The sequence below is a fragment of the Sphaerodactylus townsendi genome, linkage group LG01 (assembly GCF_021028975.2).
Source record: "Sphaerodactylus townsendi isolate TG3544 linkage group LG01, MPM_Stown_v2.3, whole genome shotgun sequence".
Taxonomy (NCBI): domain Eukaryota; kingdom Metazoa; phylum Chordata; class Lepidosauria; order Squamata; family Sphaerodactylidae; genus Sphaerodactylus; species Sphaerodactylus townsendi.
The window spans coordinates 74,772,510-74,788,656 of record NC_059425.1 but is presented as its reverse complement, the minus strand read 5'-3'; the positions used below and the strand labels follow the sequence as shown (position 1 = coordinate 74,788,656).

Below are 16,147 nucleotides of genomic sequence, written 5' to 3'. Positions count from 1 at the left end.
TTTTTGAACCTGGAGCTACTTACAATTTGCTAAGTGCATAAAAACCCAGTTATGGTAAAGTGTCACTGAGGTCATATTTGAGCTTGGCCCTTCATGCCTGCCTAAAAGCAAGTCAGTTAACACCTTTAAAAGAAATGGTTGGATGCTCTGAGGGCAGTAGCCATGTTCGTTGTATTAAGGTTCCGATGTTTTTTAACACAATAACTTTTAAACAGAAGGCACAGTTGCTTTTCGGAGCTTTTCAGCTATGAATTTAATTCTACCACTGTGTGGTAATTCTGCTATTGAGAAAACTTACTGGTGCTTATTAAAACCACCGGGCAGCAGTACAAACTTGGCAACAAGTCAGATAGAAAGCAGCCAAAGGAATACAAATAGAACTGAAAGATCTTTACTGGCATTCAAGTGTATCACAATTCATTCATAGACATCTGTAGATACTACATCTCTGCAGAAGAACCCTCTATGATTTAAAATGTTTACCATCACAGAAAGTTAAAACAATGACACAATAAGTAGAAGCTGCCTTTAGAGCTGGGACTTTTGTTAAAGTTACTAGAGGGGACAGTGGATATAAAGACATCCCAGTGGCATCTAACTAGAAGTAAGGATCTGAATGTAATCACAAAGGTTGCCCACCTTGTTAGGGCTAGGTGCGCCTTAAAATGCACCTTGTTTCAGTAAAACATTGTTATACTTCCTCAAACTACTGTAACAGTTCAACCAAAGATCTAGTTGTTACATAAAAGTAGCTGTGGGCTGTTGTTCACTAGACTAAGCAAGGTGTTGCCAGCTGAAGCTCGTTTTGGAAGTGGGACATCTGCTTTGTATTAACACTTTTAAGAGTCGAGGTCACCTTGTTTTATACTAGACCTCTGGGGGCATGGTTGAATCAAACAGATAACAGAAGCAATTTCTTCCGGAACGTTCCTTGCTGCTAGTGCGTATATGCTACTTTCCAGAAGAAAATACTAAGATAAATTCCATGGAGTGGTGGTGCAGTACATCAAACAGTGTGCAGTCCTGTTACGTTAGGAAAATGTGGCCCTTCCAAAAGGAGGATGAGGCTCATGTTAGTGTTGCTTGGAGGCAGCCACAGTGTAGATATCCTGAATCCTTCATGGGGAAAATATTGTGTGTTTGGGTAGAGGTTCATTCCTAGAGGACCAGTACAAGCTTTGTGGGGTGGGGAAGAACTGAACCTTCATACTAAATGGCTGGGGCTGTGTTGAAGGAAAAGCCAGTTGTACACTAAGCTGAAGGGATAAAAATCAGTCACATCACACCTAGTAAACTGGACTGAATGTGTACTTCTCATGTCCTAACTGGAAAAAGGTCGGGGCTAGTAAGAACTTTATCCAGGCTCTGGAGCGAGCAAAGTAAACAACTGGGTACTGTGAAAGAATGCACCACACAATGGCATAGGTGGAGTGGAAGCATTCTAAATTTATGGTTCAAAGAGTGCGCTGAGATTTCCATCTTCATTGTTATCCAGTAGGTCTGACTCAACCGGTGGTTTCACCTTTTTGAAAAGAGAGGGCAGGTTTCTGATGTGAACTTCCTTGCGGAACTGCTCTCCTAGAGGCTTCTGTAAGGAAAAGGCAAGTCTATATTAGGAATAAGATATTTTACAAGTGATCCACCAGAATACGCTCACTCAAGGCATTCAGTAATAGTTAATATTCTGAAGCTGACTCAGTGAGAGGAGACTGTCAAGAGAAAGAAAATAACAGAAAATGTTTCCAACGAAAATGATAAAACAGGTCTTGTAACAGCAAAGATTTCTCCTGATCTCTTGTAACAGAAAATAATTCTCTCTTTCCACTGAAGAATTGGGCAGGGCTCTTATGCAAGTAGTGTTTCTCCCGCCCCATAAGTATCCCCTTGAGCTCCTACTCTTCTGAAACAGCATTGCCTGATTCTTTCTGTTAGTATTGCTACTGTTTAAGATTGTGACTAATTTGCTATTTTGCAAGTGTGTTGCCATTTAGATATCATGAGGTGTGATTCAGCAGGACTCACATTTATAGTCAATTTGTCACTTGTAGACACACTCAAAGTGATTATCACAAGTGAGTAATAAAAGTGTTTGTGTTTGCTCTGAGAAGCAAGCTTCTAGTCCCACTTGTCCTGCTACTTGTCTTTATGAAGTGCCAAATGCCTCTGCCTGCCTTTTATGTATTGTCTAATACAACCCTGCCCATTCTGCAATAACTTCCACCTCCTAGGGGTGGCTGGCTTACAGAACTGGAATGCTTTCTCCTGTATGCCTGAAAATGGGCTGGAAATGTCCTTTGGAAGAGTGCCAAATTTTCTGAAGGTGTCATCCAAATTGGGTAGGGGAAAAAAGATGCAGCTGGAAGCATGTTTCCCCAATGAGGAAAAGTGCACATCCTTGGAGGAGGCATATTTTGTGAGTCATATTTCTGGATGTTGGTTTTCACATTGTACCCACAGCCCTCTAGGACAGCACCCCACAGGTTCTCCTTTTTCCTAGTTCCATGTTCCTTAGGCATGTTGCTTTGCAGGAGGCAAAAGGGTAAATGTAAGAGGCAGAGTCACAACAGGATAAAGCCAATTCCAGTTAATGTTATGGCACTTGAAGCCTGGCCAGCACTCTTCCTTTGGGGCTGAGACGCAATGGGCTGAAATTCAACTGGAAACATTATATGAAAACAAAGCACCGAATGTCATCTCCAGTGATTCAAGAAGGTGCAAGAACCTTACAATCCTCTGCTACTAGTAACAATTCTTGGAGCTTGTATCAGTAATCTGACATTCTGCTTTCACAATCTACTACTTACTGAAAAACTTGATATCTGTGAACCTAAACAACTGGGTGCTTAATCTGTTATGTGAGGATCATAGACCTTGTTTAATGATCTTGCTTAAGGTATGCAATCTACCATAGTAAGCAAAAGGAGAAGGTACACAACCACAGATTAATAAGAGACAATATGCACCATACAGGTTGAAACAACTGCTGATTTCTCTACTGCTCAATACCAAGACTTACCCCAATACAGCCTGCAATTAAGCGCCTGAAATGGTCTTTCCTGCGCTTGTCAGCAACTCTCTGCAGGGTTGGGTTGAGCAGCTTGGTATCAAATTGCTCCAAGGATTCTTTTAGAATTTTTGGAACTTCTTCCATCACTGCCCGAAGTTCAGCATAGCGTGGACGCTTTAAGTAGCAAAGATGATAGTCAATTCAGAGTTTTGCCAGAACAGATATTGCCATGTCCTCCTCCCCCAGAAGAACACAGGAATTGATTCAGTGCTTGATCACAATTAATCTAAGCTGGAAGCAGCTTTCTTCTTACCAAAGCCTCGTATATCTGGAAAGCCAAGTGGACAAGAGCTGCCAAACAGCCATCATGTTGTCCATGCATCTGTAATCCTTTCAACACGCTTATGAAAAACCAGGTCACTGCATCAGGGATCAAGGGCCCAGTCAGGACCTAAGGGAGACAAACATGTAGCGAGATGATAAGACAGGCCTGTCTCTCTTCTAGGAGGCAATGTATAGCAAGTTCTTCAGATTATGAGCAGTCCCTAAAGGTATATCCATTCTTAGCCATATTTAATTCACTTCACATTTTACTATTGGCAGTTGCACTGGAAATACCTGTTTGAGCAGTGGCCAGCAAAGCTGGGTGGTGGTTCTTTGGCAGGACAGGGTATCTTTCCAGGAAAGGGAGGTGAAGGCTGTTATCAGCAGAGCAGTGCCAATATTCTGGAAAAATAAAGGTTCAATTTTTGTATTATTTTAAAAGACTTAATTTTTATATTTCTTTAAAAGCATTCCTATGGACTTGAAAATACTATGATACCTAAAATAGGAAAAACCAAGACATCCTCCTTAAGACTGTCCACTAAAAAATCTGGCAGATTAGGAAAGATCTTACAAGGTTTGAGCCATCCTCCACCCTGTGCCAAAATATATATTACAGGGAATAGCGAGAGGTCATGAAACTGGCTCCCAGTTGAATTCCGAATCATCTTCAAGGTGTGGGTGTTGACCTTTAAGGCCTTACGCGGCCTGGGACCTTCGGGACCGCATTACCCCATATGTCCCGGCTCGACCTCTGCGCTCTGCAGAGGCCAACTTACTGGAAGTCCCTGGCCCCTCAATGACGCGGTTGGCCTCTACTCTGGCCAGGGCCTTCACGGCTCTGGCTGCCCGGCTTCCTAATTAAGACACTCGCTGTCTCCAGCTTTCTTGCTGAGCCCTGCAGGACCTTGGAGAGTTCTGCAGGGCCTGTAAGACTGAGTTGTTCCACCGGGGCTTTGGTGAGACCAGCCGCTGAGGGTGCCCCCTGCCCCTCCTTTTTGCCCCATATGGGTCCCTTATACTTTTAGGACCCATCATATATATTTATTTCTGGGGAGGGTGTAAACAAAGGTTCGTGGGACGCTATGTTAGGTATCAACTGTTGTTTTAATTGTATTTATGATCACTAATTTTGTGATGATTTTATGTATGATTTTATGTTGTTCACCGTCCTGAGCCCTTCGGGGATAGGGCGGTATATTAAATTAAACTAATAATAATAATAATAATAATAATAATAATAATAATAATAATAATAATAATAATAAAAACAATGCTAATGATTATTTGGAACTAGCAATAGGGACACTAGGACACCCAGAGACAACTTTTGGAGTTACAAGAATCCTGCTGGATCTGCAAAGACTGTGTTGGGGCTCAGGTAGAAATCAAATCTGGATTTCTGGTTCATCCAGAATTTTCCAGGTTTACAGAAAATGTACCAGGGTGGATAATATATTTATATACAGACAGGGGCGTAGCTTGTTAAAATGACACACATTGGGGACAAAAGTGCAGCTGAATGGCAAGCGGGGCTCACCCCACATCCCAACCTCCATGTGGAGGTTTGGAATGGGCCAGCACAGCTCATCCCACCCCCATCTCCATGTGGAGGTCAGGTGTGGGGTCAGCCAATCCACATAGAGACCAGTGTGGCAAGGCCCTATTTGAGCCTGGTCTGAGGATCCTGCAGAACTGGATCCAAGCCTGGCTCAGGCCAGACTTAGACTAAGCTCACTGCCAGTCCTCTTTGACTTTTATATTTTTGGCTCTGCATTCTCTCCCCCCCCACCCCCCCCCGCCTGCCTGCCTGCTCCACCTGACCAAAGGTGGTGCTTGGGGGCAAAACCAACAGTGTAAAAGTAGAGGAGAACCAGCTGGTGCTCAGTTTGCTGCTGGCCTCACTGAGGCTTGGAGCCAGTTGACACCAGTAGCTAATGGTTGCTCCATGTGGATATTGGGACAGGGCGCCTGGTCCTGCATTTGAACTTCATGCGGAGTTCGGGAACAGCAGGTCTTTAACGGGGCTGGGGCACAGTTTGGGGGGGGGAATGCACCCCTCAGGAAGTGGCACCTGGGGCTCTAGCCCCCTTGTGCCCCTCCCCCACTGCACATGGGTATACCGAAATGACAAGGAAAGCCCTTCCTATACTTTGGATATGGGGGGAAGATGTAACCAACATGGCCATGTCGCATCTAACCTGGCCTTATACAGGGTCTCTTTTCCCACAAGGCCGAGCCAAGTTTAAGAATAGGAAGTAATTTCTGCTGTTAAAGATCCTGCCCTGCCCTTTTATCCACAGAACAGGTACCCCAATGTTCATAGCAAAATGAAAGAGAGAAAGGACCACTGTTATCCTATATGCCTTTTACGGCCTTCTAAGTTCCTGGCTGTTTAGCAGTCAACTACATTTCAAGAGCATTTTCCATGAAACACGCAAACTTATACAACCTCCTATATGATCCAGTAGTGAACCAAACAGGGAAAGGGAAGGGGTATGTACTGCAGATTTTTAATAGTTTGGATTATGATACTTCCAGAATTCAGCAGCCTTCTGCATTCCTGCTCTGATGTATACAATAATGGTTGATTTAAAAGAACTAAAATGGGTAGTGTAATTTCTAAAAGAAGGCAGTATAAAGATGAAATTGTTCTCAGAACTAGTTTTGGATTTGTTGTGAATTTCTATTGAACTTCCCAACTCTGGGTGGCTTGGAGTTACTGCTGGTATTCTACTAAAAGGAGGTCTTTTTTTAAAAAATGCTCACACCTAGCCTAAGGGAGGAGTTGAAGCTCAGCTTTCTTACCTCTTGTGTCATCAAGCACTTGCCCAGTTCAGTAAGCTCAGAGCTGGATGGTGGAGTCACCTCTGTGGACATCATTTCCTCATCTAAAATGACAACTTTAACACATTCTTACATGGCAAAGTCGTCAGACAAAACCAAGAAGCAACCAACTGAGCTGAACTAAAAAACACACACATTTTTGACTTACACTCGTTTTCTCACCTTGCCACACCTCTCTGTGGGATCAGCTTAAAAGATTCCAATTATTCAGAAGCTAAACTACAGAAAAACTCTAATGGGAGACAGTTCCATTGGTGGAGAAAGAAAACCATTTCTTCACTGCAGACCCGGCTCATGTTAAACTTTGAAAAACATGCCCAATCTTCTCATAGGCATGTAAGTTGTCTGATGGCTTGGATTCCAGTATTAAGGTATGCAGAGGCGTAGCAAGGGGGAAAGCGTGGCAAGGCTAACAGTCCGGTGCACTGGTGCATCCTCCACCCCTGCCCTGCCCCGCCCCCACCACACCCCCACAGGGTGCGCGCTCAGTGCATCATCCGCCCCCTTGGAGCTATGCCTCTGATGGTATGCACTATACTCTTTTCCGCTGGCACCCCCATGGAGCATTCTACTACAAAGGAGATTCAGGAAATGGTGGATTAATATACAAATTTATCGTCATCTTTATGTGGAAAAAACTACAGCATGCACTGTGACCCCATTGTACAGACCATCTTATATATACAGGGTACCCCATGTAAAGGGCTCTCTTGACTAATGAAACTAAGGACCCTAGAAATCCCATCCACAAAGCATGGAGGGTATCATAAAAGCTAAGTCTAGAGATAGCCAAGATGGATTTATACATGTAAGGAGAAATTATTACTGTAGAGGGTATCAAATGTTAAACAGAAAGGATATATTAATTTATTACCACCATCTCCATCTGCAGCAACAGCATTATTCTGCTCAGCACCCTTCTTTGAGACACAGCACACAGCTGCAAATACATCAGAGAAAAAGAAACATTAGCAGAGAATCACTACTAAACATCATGCATTTCCCACAGAGCAATAAATTTTGTTTCTCCTCTGTAATGCTTGACTTGAACCCTCTACACTGGGGAACTGAAGCAAGTTTGAAGAGAAGGAGTAAGAACATAAGAACTAGCCTGCTGGATCAGACCAGAGTCCATCTAGTCCAGCACTCTGCTACTCGCAGTGGCCCACCAGGTGCCTTTGGGAGCTCATGTGCAGGATGTGAAAGCAATGGCCTTCTGCTGCTGCTGCTCCTGAGCACCTGGTCTGCTAAGGTATTTGCAATCTGAGATCAAGGAGGATCAAGATTGGTAGCCATAGATCGACTTCTCCATAAATCTGTCCACTATTGTGCCAAACCCCTCTAACTAAATAATCATGCACCATCAACTCACAACTGATTCATGGTGCCCCTCATGAAGCTTTTTAAAACAAGAGATGAACAGAGGTGGTCTGCCATTATCCTTCTCTGCATAGCAACACCATTCATCCTTGGTGGTCTCCCATTTGAATACTGACTGTAGCCAACCCTGCTATGCTTCTGAGATCTGACAAGATCAGGCTTGTCAGAGCTATTTAGGCTGTTCTAAATTACTCTAAGTAAGCATTTATTCCAGGCCCATTTTAGAACCACAAAAAAAGCCTCTCTCAGTCCAAAGTAGTGTCAGGAGCAGTTTAGGGATCACTGGATTGAATTATTACGTACTTACAGAGCTGGACTCAGCAGTCAAAGACAAGTGCCAAAATATAAGATCAGATTTTGACCTTCCTTGGTAATTATTTTGACTTGTGGCTTTAAGGTTTCATATCTTTGGAAGTAGCTCCCCTGTTTATCTTATAAAAAGCTGGTCCATCTGCTACAGAATCTCTGCACATGGCAAAGAATTCCAAGCCAGATTTCAAAATATAGTCTGAGATCATACATGATACTATCAGAAGTATAAGTTACCACCTGCCATTATCCTGTGTGATCTGAGAATGAGCCAAAGAATATGCCTAACACTCCAATGCCACCATGTGGTTTGGGTGTTTTGTCTAAGCAAAGAATGTGCGTGTGTGTGTTTGTGAAATATCCTCAACCAACCCAAAACGGGGGAAAAATCCATAGAAAGGTCAGCTAAGAATTAAGAAATAGCCTACTGGTTACATTCAAACTCAAGAAGCATTGTATACAATTATAAACTTATTATGATAGACATGTTTTTTCAAAGCTCATCATTAATAAAAACCTACTGATCAAGCACTGACCGTTAAACCACTTTTAAACTCTGATTTATCCATATCTAGGCTGAGGTTTGGAGTAAGAACCCAGATATACGAATGCCTTGGCAAAAATGGGAGGTCTACAAGGGTATGAAAAGCAAATCTTCAAGTACTTATGTCTGGGCTAGCCACCTAAGGCACAGCATAAACCGACCACAGGCATGCATTCTGCACTCCTAAGCACGTAACACAGATGGTTCAGGCTTTTCATGCACTTCGTTACTTTCACTCACTGATCAAGTCCATGACTTCGCGGGTGAGCAACCTAACCAGTTGTTCTTCCAGCATTTCTTGGGATTCTGGGTTGTCATCAGTTGTGTCCTCGTCGCTGATGAGAGAGAGGGTGGAAGATTTTGTGAATACAGTATAAACCTGAAGAAGCCAGCTGATACTAAGTGTATTCCTGCAGGAATTTTAGCTCTCAAGCCTGGAAGACTTCTAAAAGTTAAAATCTAACATTGCTTGTAGTCAAACTATACCAGAAGTAGGTCACCTTTGGCCAACAGTGGCACACTGGACTATTTCTTGGTACTCAGGATCAGATCCCTGCCTGAACTACCTAAGCACTGACTGCACTTCTGGGGCTAATGGTGTGGGAAGAACCAACACGCATTGCTTCTGCCCCTCATTGCCTTCCAGACCTGCATGGCCAAGTATAAAATGAATCCCGAAAGTACCAGGATTTGACTTGTTCCAAGCCCTGTTCCCTGGCCCCACCATTTTATTTGCTGGCATACTACCATCTTCACTGGCAGATGTGGCGGTTGTTTGGCACCTGGGCTATACAAAGTTCTGTCCAAAAGCCAAGTTACAGGCAAGGACCATTTCTTTTTCCATACCCTGAGCGTGGAGAACAACTTGCAGAACAATCTAACCACTTCCAACTGATATCAAATTGAACTGCAGAACCAGGAAAAGGATAACCCCAGAAGTATTCTTCTCCAGAGGGGAGGCATTTTTGTATTCCCACTTGCTGTGAACACCCCCTACAGGAGATGTTTAATACACTGATCTTGGGAGCAATTGCTACACACCAACAGCGGAAGGGTAAATAGCAAGATGGAAGTGTCAAGCCCAGTCCTCTCTATTTTGATTATATTGCCTCTCTTACCAAAGCAGACTCCGTTGATTGATGACTTGCCATTTCCCGGACAGCCTCTGACAGAGAAGAAAAAGCAGTACAAAACAGCATGGCCTAATCAATGGCATATACTTAGCAGAAGGCATATTCTGCATTAAAAAGTTTAAGATTCTGCATCAAGACAACCAAATGCTGTCAATAAAGTGTTCCGTAACTGGCACATGTTATGTAATTGAGCATCTACTTACATAATCCAGCATGCTTCTCTTTCTTATAGATAAGCAGAGAATAGCATCGAAGGACACACACACTCTCCCCTGTCCTGCCCTGGAAAATCTGCTTAATTTTATGCCCCACCCCCTTGGCCCCTCACTCCCGACACAGTCTGAAGCCTCCTAGGTTCATTACTGGGCTTTCACATAACCCAAAGTCACTGTGCTGCAGTGGTTCTAGTTTTGGTCTTGGAAACTGAGGTTAGAATCTGCCTTCAGCTACAAAACTTGCTGAGTTCCTGGGCAAGTTCCCATTCTGAGCTGGATGTATGTGCAAAAAGTACATGAAAAAAACCTGTTAACAGCATGGAAACGCTGACCTGCACTAGCAGTCTCACATACACGCATGCTCTGCCCTTCCTTACCATATGTAAGTAGGTGAACAGTGGCCCAAGTATAGGACAGATAAGAGTTTCATAGTGTTCTGGAGGGCAAGAGAGGACCAAGGGTTTCACAAACACACCTGTCAAGAGCTAGTTAAAGAAGTTATGCTGCACATATGAACATCAACAGTTTCCTAATGCAAACATCCTACTGACACAAGGTTCTCCTGTGCTGATGAAGACTTTCAGGAAATCCAGGACCAACAGAAGTTCTGGAGAGCTTCTCCACAATCCACCGGCCCCTTTCCTGGTACCCACAAGAATTTTTAGAAAGCAGGCAGGGCCAGGTGACGTTTTTGCCTGGCAGCACATTTGAGAGGTGATTAGAGATCTGATTGGCTTTGCAGGTTTTTATAAAGTTGTCACCAAAGCACAAGTATCTTCACTGCATGACTGAAGGTAATTTGTATATGCAAGAAAATATTTTAAAACTCCATGTTCATTTTTAAAGGTAAAGGAGCCTCTACCTGAAGTGTTGAAGTGTTGCTATTACGAGTTCATCCATAAACTCACTCCCTGACATTTTGTGGTTGGTCTTCCTCTTGCAACAGAATTCCAAAGGGGTCAAAAAGGTTCGGGACCCCATCTTATGATTGTTTTATTTTATAATTTGCAATCTGGTTTAAGAAATAAGCTTACAAACAATAAAAAAGGATACGAAGCATAGGGCGGAGTCTGTAGTCAGGGATATTGTTAAGATTGACAAAGGCAGAGTTAAGAAGTTCAGATGCGAGGCCATTAACAGTGTAGAAATCTTGCTGCATTGATGAGCCGGCATTCCCCAGAATGTGGAAGCTGTAATTCAAATGGCACAGTTCAGGATCTGACAACCAGAAATATACTACCTCTGTAAAGGGGGGTTCTGCTACATTACCAGAGCTAATAAATTGGATAGAAATTTGCAAAATTCTTTTTAGTGTCATATAAGGGATTGATCTTAATGCAACTGGTGGTGTTTAGTTCTGCAAGTTAATTGGCTATATGCAGTGGTGGGATCCAAAAATTTTAATAACAGGTTCCGATGGTGGTGGGATTCAAACAGTGGCACCGCCGCACACACGCACCTTCAGTCGCAATTGGGCAGGGAGGTTGCTTTAGTAACCCCTTCTTGGCACTCAGAAAAAATTAGTAACCACTTCTAGAGAAGTGGTGAGAACTGGTTGGATCCCACCTCTGGCTATGTGCTAAAAACCGGAACTTCTGTTATCCTCTCAGCTGAGAAGACTTTTACCATGCATCTTTGCTATGTTAGGAAAACACACACACTGATGGTAGTAACTTGAATGGGATGTGAAAAGAACCAGAAGACCAGAGCAGAGAATGACATGTAATAGGTTCTTTCCCCAGGATTAAGCGGTGCAACAAGATTTTCCAAACAATATCCTCCCGGTTAAACAGTTTTCAAAGGCTATGCAAATTACTTGGATGAATTTCTTTCTGCTTGTGGTTATTTGGGTAGCATAAAAAACAAAGTAATCTCCAGGCTGTTAGTACACACCAATGCAGTACTACTGGAAATTACAGTGGCTCTTACCAGTTGTCATACAAGGTGCAGAAAAAGCCCTGCATCCTTTCCAAGACAGTTTTGTAAACAGGAGCATCATAAAGCTCCAGTAGAGGTTGAGGAAGGCCTAAGAAGAAGACAACAGTATCAGCAAAGTCAAGTAACCACCAGAAACACACTATTGGAACAACTAATCTCTTGGAGAATCACAAAATGTCACTGTTCTGAAAGCATCTACAGGGGAACAAAAACTTGCAAGAGAACCCCCAACATAAAGTGGAAGAGCATGCGCTGCTGCTGGGGGGGGTAGGCTTTGCCCCCTATGCAAATCAGTCACGGGGAAATTGAAGGCAGGAGCTCAAATTTCTGGCCACTGTGTCATCTTGGAGGAAACTACCTTACCCTTTAGGCATCACTGATCTAGAAAAAAGAAGCATTTGTCTGTTTTAAGAACATTCAGATTGTAGATACAGAGCACAAAAACAACTCCTGCATCTTGAAAAATATGAAGCATTTCTAAGGCAAACAGAGAACATGAAAGCACTGTAAGTGGATACTTACCTAGGATGGCATTTTTCTCAACTTCCAGCATATCCAAGGCCTTTGAAAAAGTCTCCCCCAATTTAGCCACCATCTCCGGCATGTACAGATTGTTGTGGGTCCTGGAACAGAACAGGGAGTCACACTGTCACCAGCTGTACCCATTAGTCATCTGACAGTGGGAAATTGCCTTCAGCTTGTGAACAGCTCCTGTGTTGGGCAATGAGGAAGGTGAGACCAAGCACTTGTGCATGGGATCCCCCTTCCTTACCAAGAAAAACACTCATCTGTCGGGGACATGGAGAAGACTCCACTTTGCGCAGAGGGTACCAGCTGCCCCACACAACAGCTCACCTCATTTCAGCCCTTTGAAATGCTGGCTGCAATGCAGAAGAGAAGGCCACTGTCGGAAAGAGGCCTCATAACCCACAGGCAAGTTACGTTTCTAGCGAGATCCTCTGCTTGCACTGGCTTGCAGAGGAAAGGCTGCCTTACCTCTGAAACACACACACTGCCCCCCTAAGGATGGGTCACAGTCCCTAGAATGGCAGGTGGCACTGGATGAATGCAGCAGATAGCAATATGCTCACATGCTATAAGCAGCTGTGTGGCAGAGAGATGCCCCCTCCTAAAGGAAACACAGCTCTGCATTAACCACAGCCAGGGAGGGACCCCCATTCAGCCAAGGGTGGCCTCTCTCTTGCCATCCAGGCCAAAGAGGGTCCCTCGCCAGACAGATATAATATCTGAGTGGGGGGAGGAAGGGTCTCTGTCTCACCTACCTCTCTCCTTTGAGACCTCAGACCTCCACTCAGGGCTTCAGCAACTGCACACAGCACAAATTCAGCAGCAAAACGGCTCAGCAGCCTCCGCCAAAACTGCAATGCCACTGTGCCTGCTGCTAGAGGTGATCAAGGGTAACTCAGTATTTCCCCCTAGAGCAGCATTTTCCCAGAGTGAGAGAGTACAGGGAGAACAGAGGACTAGGACAGGAGGCGGCCGGGGCAGGCCTCTCAATTTCTTTCCAGTGTCCCAGCTTTCATTTTTTAGAAGTCTCTAGCTGTTCAAGAACGTGACCCAAGTGCAACCAATGCAGCGATGTCTGCCTGAGCTTGCAGAGAGCCTGGAACAATAGTTCTGAGGTGTGAACTGCCCATTCATTTCAAAGGGTGCTAACAGAGGCTGCAAGAAAGGAGAAGCATCATATTATGAAGACCGAATAACTACTAGTTTTGGCTAAGGCTTTAAGCACAATAGGGGGTTTATTGTTTAATCATTTATGTTACCACCCAAGACAAAGCCAGCTTGGAGAAGTATGTAAAATGCCTAAGGGACTTGCACATCTCAAGATAGCCAAACCCCTTCTCACAGTGCCCAATACCAACATCAGCCAGGGCACTGCATCTGTTTTTAAAACAGCTTCTCTTTGCAGTTTTCAAATCTGTTTCAATATGGTTTTGAAGCTTTATTGTTCTAGGTTTTTGACTACTTTAGTGTTCTAGGTTTTTGACTCAATTTAAGGTAGAATGGGATTTCCCAAACTGTAGCATGACTCATAGAACAGGCAGCAAGGAATGCTACAGCCTGACCTTATTGCATTATATTCATGCTCAATATACAAAAATGGGGCTCTCAGTAACGTGACAGGAGAATTGCGAAGATTATAGCTGTATAAACTAGGCATGAAGAGGAATGCAGTGGTCAGCATCTTCTAGATGTGCCTGGTGAAATAAAATGTACATCTCTGTTGGTAAACACCCTCCTCTTATTGTTGCACACTCATATAATTTGATTCTAAACCACCCAGTCAGTTGTTTGGATTTAGCATGCACGTCTAGGACACACTACCAAAGTTCTCAACCCAAAGGTCAAAAACAAAGGTAGAAAATAGGCGATACTAGTGGACAGAGAGAAACATTTGAAAGTATATTAGGAACTGGAAAGCACGTCTGAAGCAACGAGCAGTGTACTTGAGTGGCTAATAGACCCTTGACCTCAGTGTCAGGCATCAAAGACATTTCCTGACTACTGAAGACCAGCATGAGTCTTTCCAGAGCTTCTCAGAGGTCCAGCAAGCAAAGGAAGAGAGAAGGAAATCCAGCCACAGCTATTCAAGGGCCGCAACACAATCTTCAGAACTCCTCAATAGTAGCATCTTATTAGCTTTTTTTTTCATGGTATGTTTATTTACTACTATTGCTAACATCCCTTAGCCATGTAGTGAGACTTTATTGAGCAAAGTTGCTAAATGCAGAATTTAACTGATGTGAGGAACAGTCTCAGTGGAAATAACTTACTAGGACACACTGCTAAGGTGAATATGGATGTAGAGGTATTTGATCAAGACCATATATGTGACACAAAGTGTAGGTAGACTTGTTTGAGATGAAGCAAAATGATTTCCTAGGTATCCCTGGGGTTGGTTCCAGATTAATATTTCACAGGCACAAAGACTTTCACTGTGATTGCCCACCCCACCCCCCAATCCTGGGGATTCCCTCCCCTCTGGAAATGGGGAAGGGGAAATCATGATCTGTAGGTGGATATCTTTCTGCCTATGGCAACATTAGTCTGGATCCAAGTTATGGAAAAGGAACAGTCACCTGGCCCTCATCAGCAGCTAATTACTGTTGTCCAATAGTTTCTAAAAGTGCTTGTAAGTGTATCACATTCTCCCAAATTTGCCCTCTCCTCTTTTGTTTTGCAAGGCTCACAAGCGTATCAGTATGATGAGGAAGACAGATGGCCATGACTGGTTCTGTTTAACACACAACCCACAAATGGCAGCCACAAAGAAACTGTTGCTGTGTAGAATACTTTGCTCTACTATAAAGATCCACAGGCCCAGGAGGAGGTAGTGGGTAAACACAGAGCATCTCATGAACTCTGCACAAAAGGAATGAAGGTCCCCTTATTCTGGTTCAATATCCACTAAGGAATTAAAAACTGTAATAAAACAAGAAAAGCTGACAAGTGATTAGAGAAGTTGTAAAATCAAAAGTTAAGAATAGTAAGGGTAACAATCCTGCAGAAACATCCAACAAGATGAAACTAGGCAGCCAATGACAGTTAGATCAAGAACAAAATTTGCCATACAACTATGAATTTCCTAAACTGAAACACCTGCAATGATTTCCAGCTGTTACATGTTAACTATGTACAATTAACTGGTCATCTTTCCAAGGGCTTACCAAAACCAACTTCACACATATAACTTACCTTTATGCAGACTGTTACCTGCATCCACAGCTTCATCTGTTACAGAGCAAGAAACCCAGAGAAGATAAAGTGCAGCTATTTACTTGATGTTATTATCTTTCCAGATGGGATCATTCATGATAGCAGTGCTTTGTGTGCAAATGCTACCTATTTGAATCCACCCAGGGACTTTTACTGTTCTCACTATCTAGTTCTTTAGCACTAACAAATTCTGGTGTCATGCATGTAAAGGAAGTGAATTTACTGTAAGAGGGCCATGAGCAGTCATGGATAATGTGTTTTGCTAGTAGAGGATCCTAGATTCACTTCCTAGGATCTTAAGTTAAGAGAGCTCAGTTATCTGGTTTTGGGAAAGCCCTTTTTCTACCTTGAGAACCCAGTCCTAGTAAACAATTCCGAAGCCAAGCAGAAATCATGGCCTGATTTAGTATAGAACAGCACTATATACTCAAGATACACAGGCAAGATACAATGGAAAGAGGAATCAGTCACCACCAGTAGTTGTTAGGCAGAAAAGTGAAATATAAATAAAGTGGGAACTGTGCCATTTTGGACTGCAGGGGATACAGTATCTCAAATCATTATGCTAAAAAAAAGTACATCTGGAGTACTGGTTCTAACCTTGCCCATTCTGTGTTGTTCTGTTTTTTAACATGCAATGATTTCTTTTCATGCAACAGAATACCAATTCTTTCTGGCAGCCTGATGTTCAGCTCACAGTATATCCCCA

General features: G+C 43.2%; 1 protein-coding gene across 3 annotated transcripts in view; it reads right to left on the bottom strand.

Annotated features, from left to right (window-relative positions):
* Positions 1-375: 375 nt before the first annotated feature.
* Positions 376-16,147, bottom strand: part of XPO5 (exportin 5) — a 39,497-nt gene continuing 23,725 nt past the window's right edge. Inside the window, exons 21-32 of one of the 3 annotated variants that reach the window (XM_048483638.1) lie at positions 12,220-12,320; positions 11,689-11,785; positions 10,813-10,949; positions 10,137-10,234; positions 9,530-9,576; positions 8,652-8,746; positions 7,053-7,118; positions 6,140-6,234; positions 3,626-3,733; positions 3,321-3,458; positions 3,017-3,181; positions 376-1,588 (exon numbers count right to left, since the gene is read on the bottom strand). In XM_048483638.1, the coding sequence (XP_048339595.1) occupies positions 1,448-1,588; positions 3,017-3,181; positions 3,321-3,458; positions 3,626-3,733; positions 6,140-6,234; positions 7,053-7,118; positions 8,652-8,746; positions 9,530-9,576; positions 10,137-10,234; positions 10,813-10,949; positions 11,689-11,785; positions 12,220-12,320 (1,288 nt within the window). In that variant the 3' untranslated portion in view covers positions 376-1,447. The remainder of the gene's footprint in view (positions 1,589-3,016; positions 3,182-3,320; positions 3,459-3,625; positions 3,734-6,139; positions 6,235-7,052; positions 7,119-8,651; positions 8,747-9,529; positions 9,577-10,136; positions 10,235-10,812; positions 10,950-11,688; positions 11,786-12,219; positions 12,321-16,147) is intronic. The other 2 variants (XM_048483646.1, XM_048483655.1) reach the window with 2 other exon arrangements.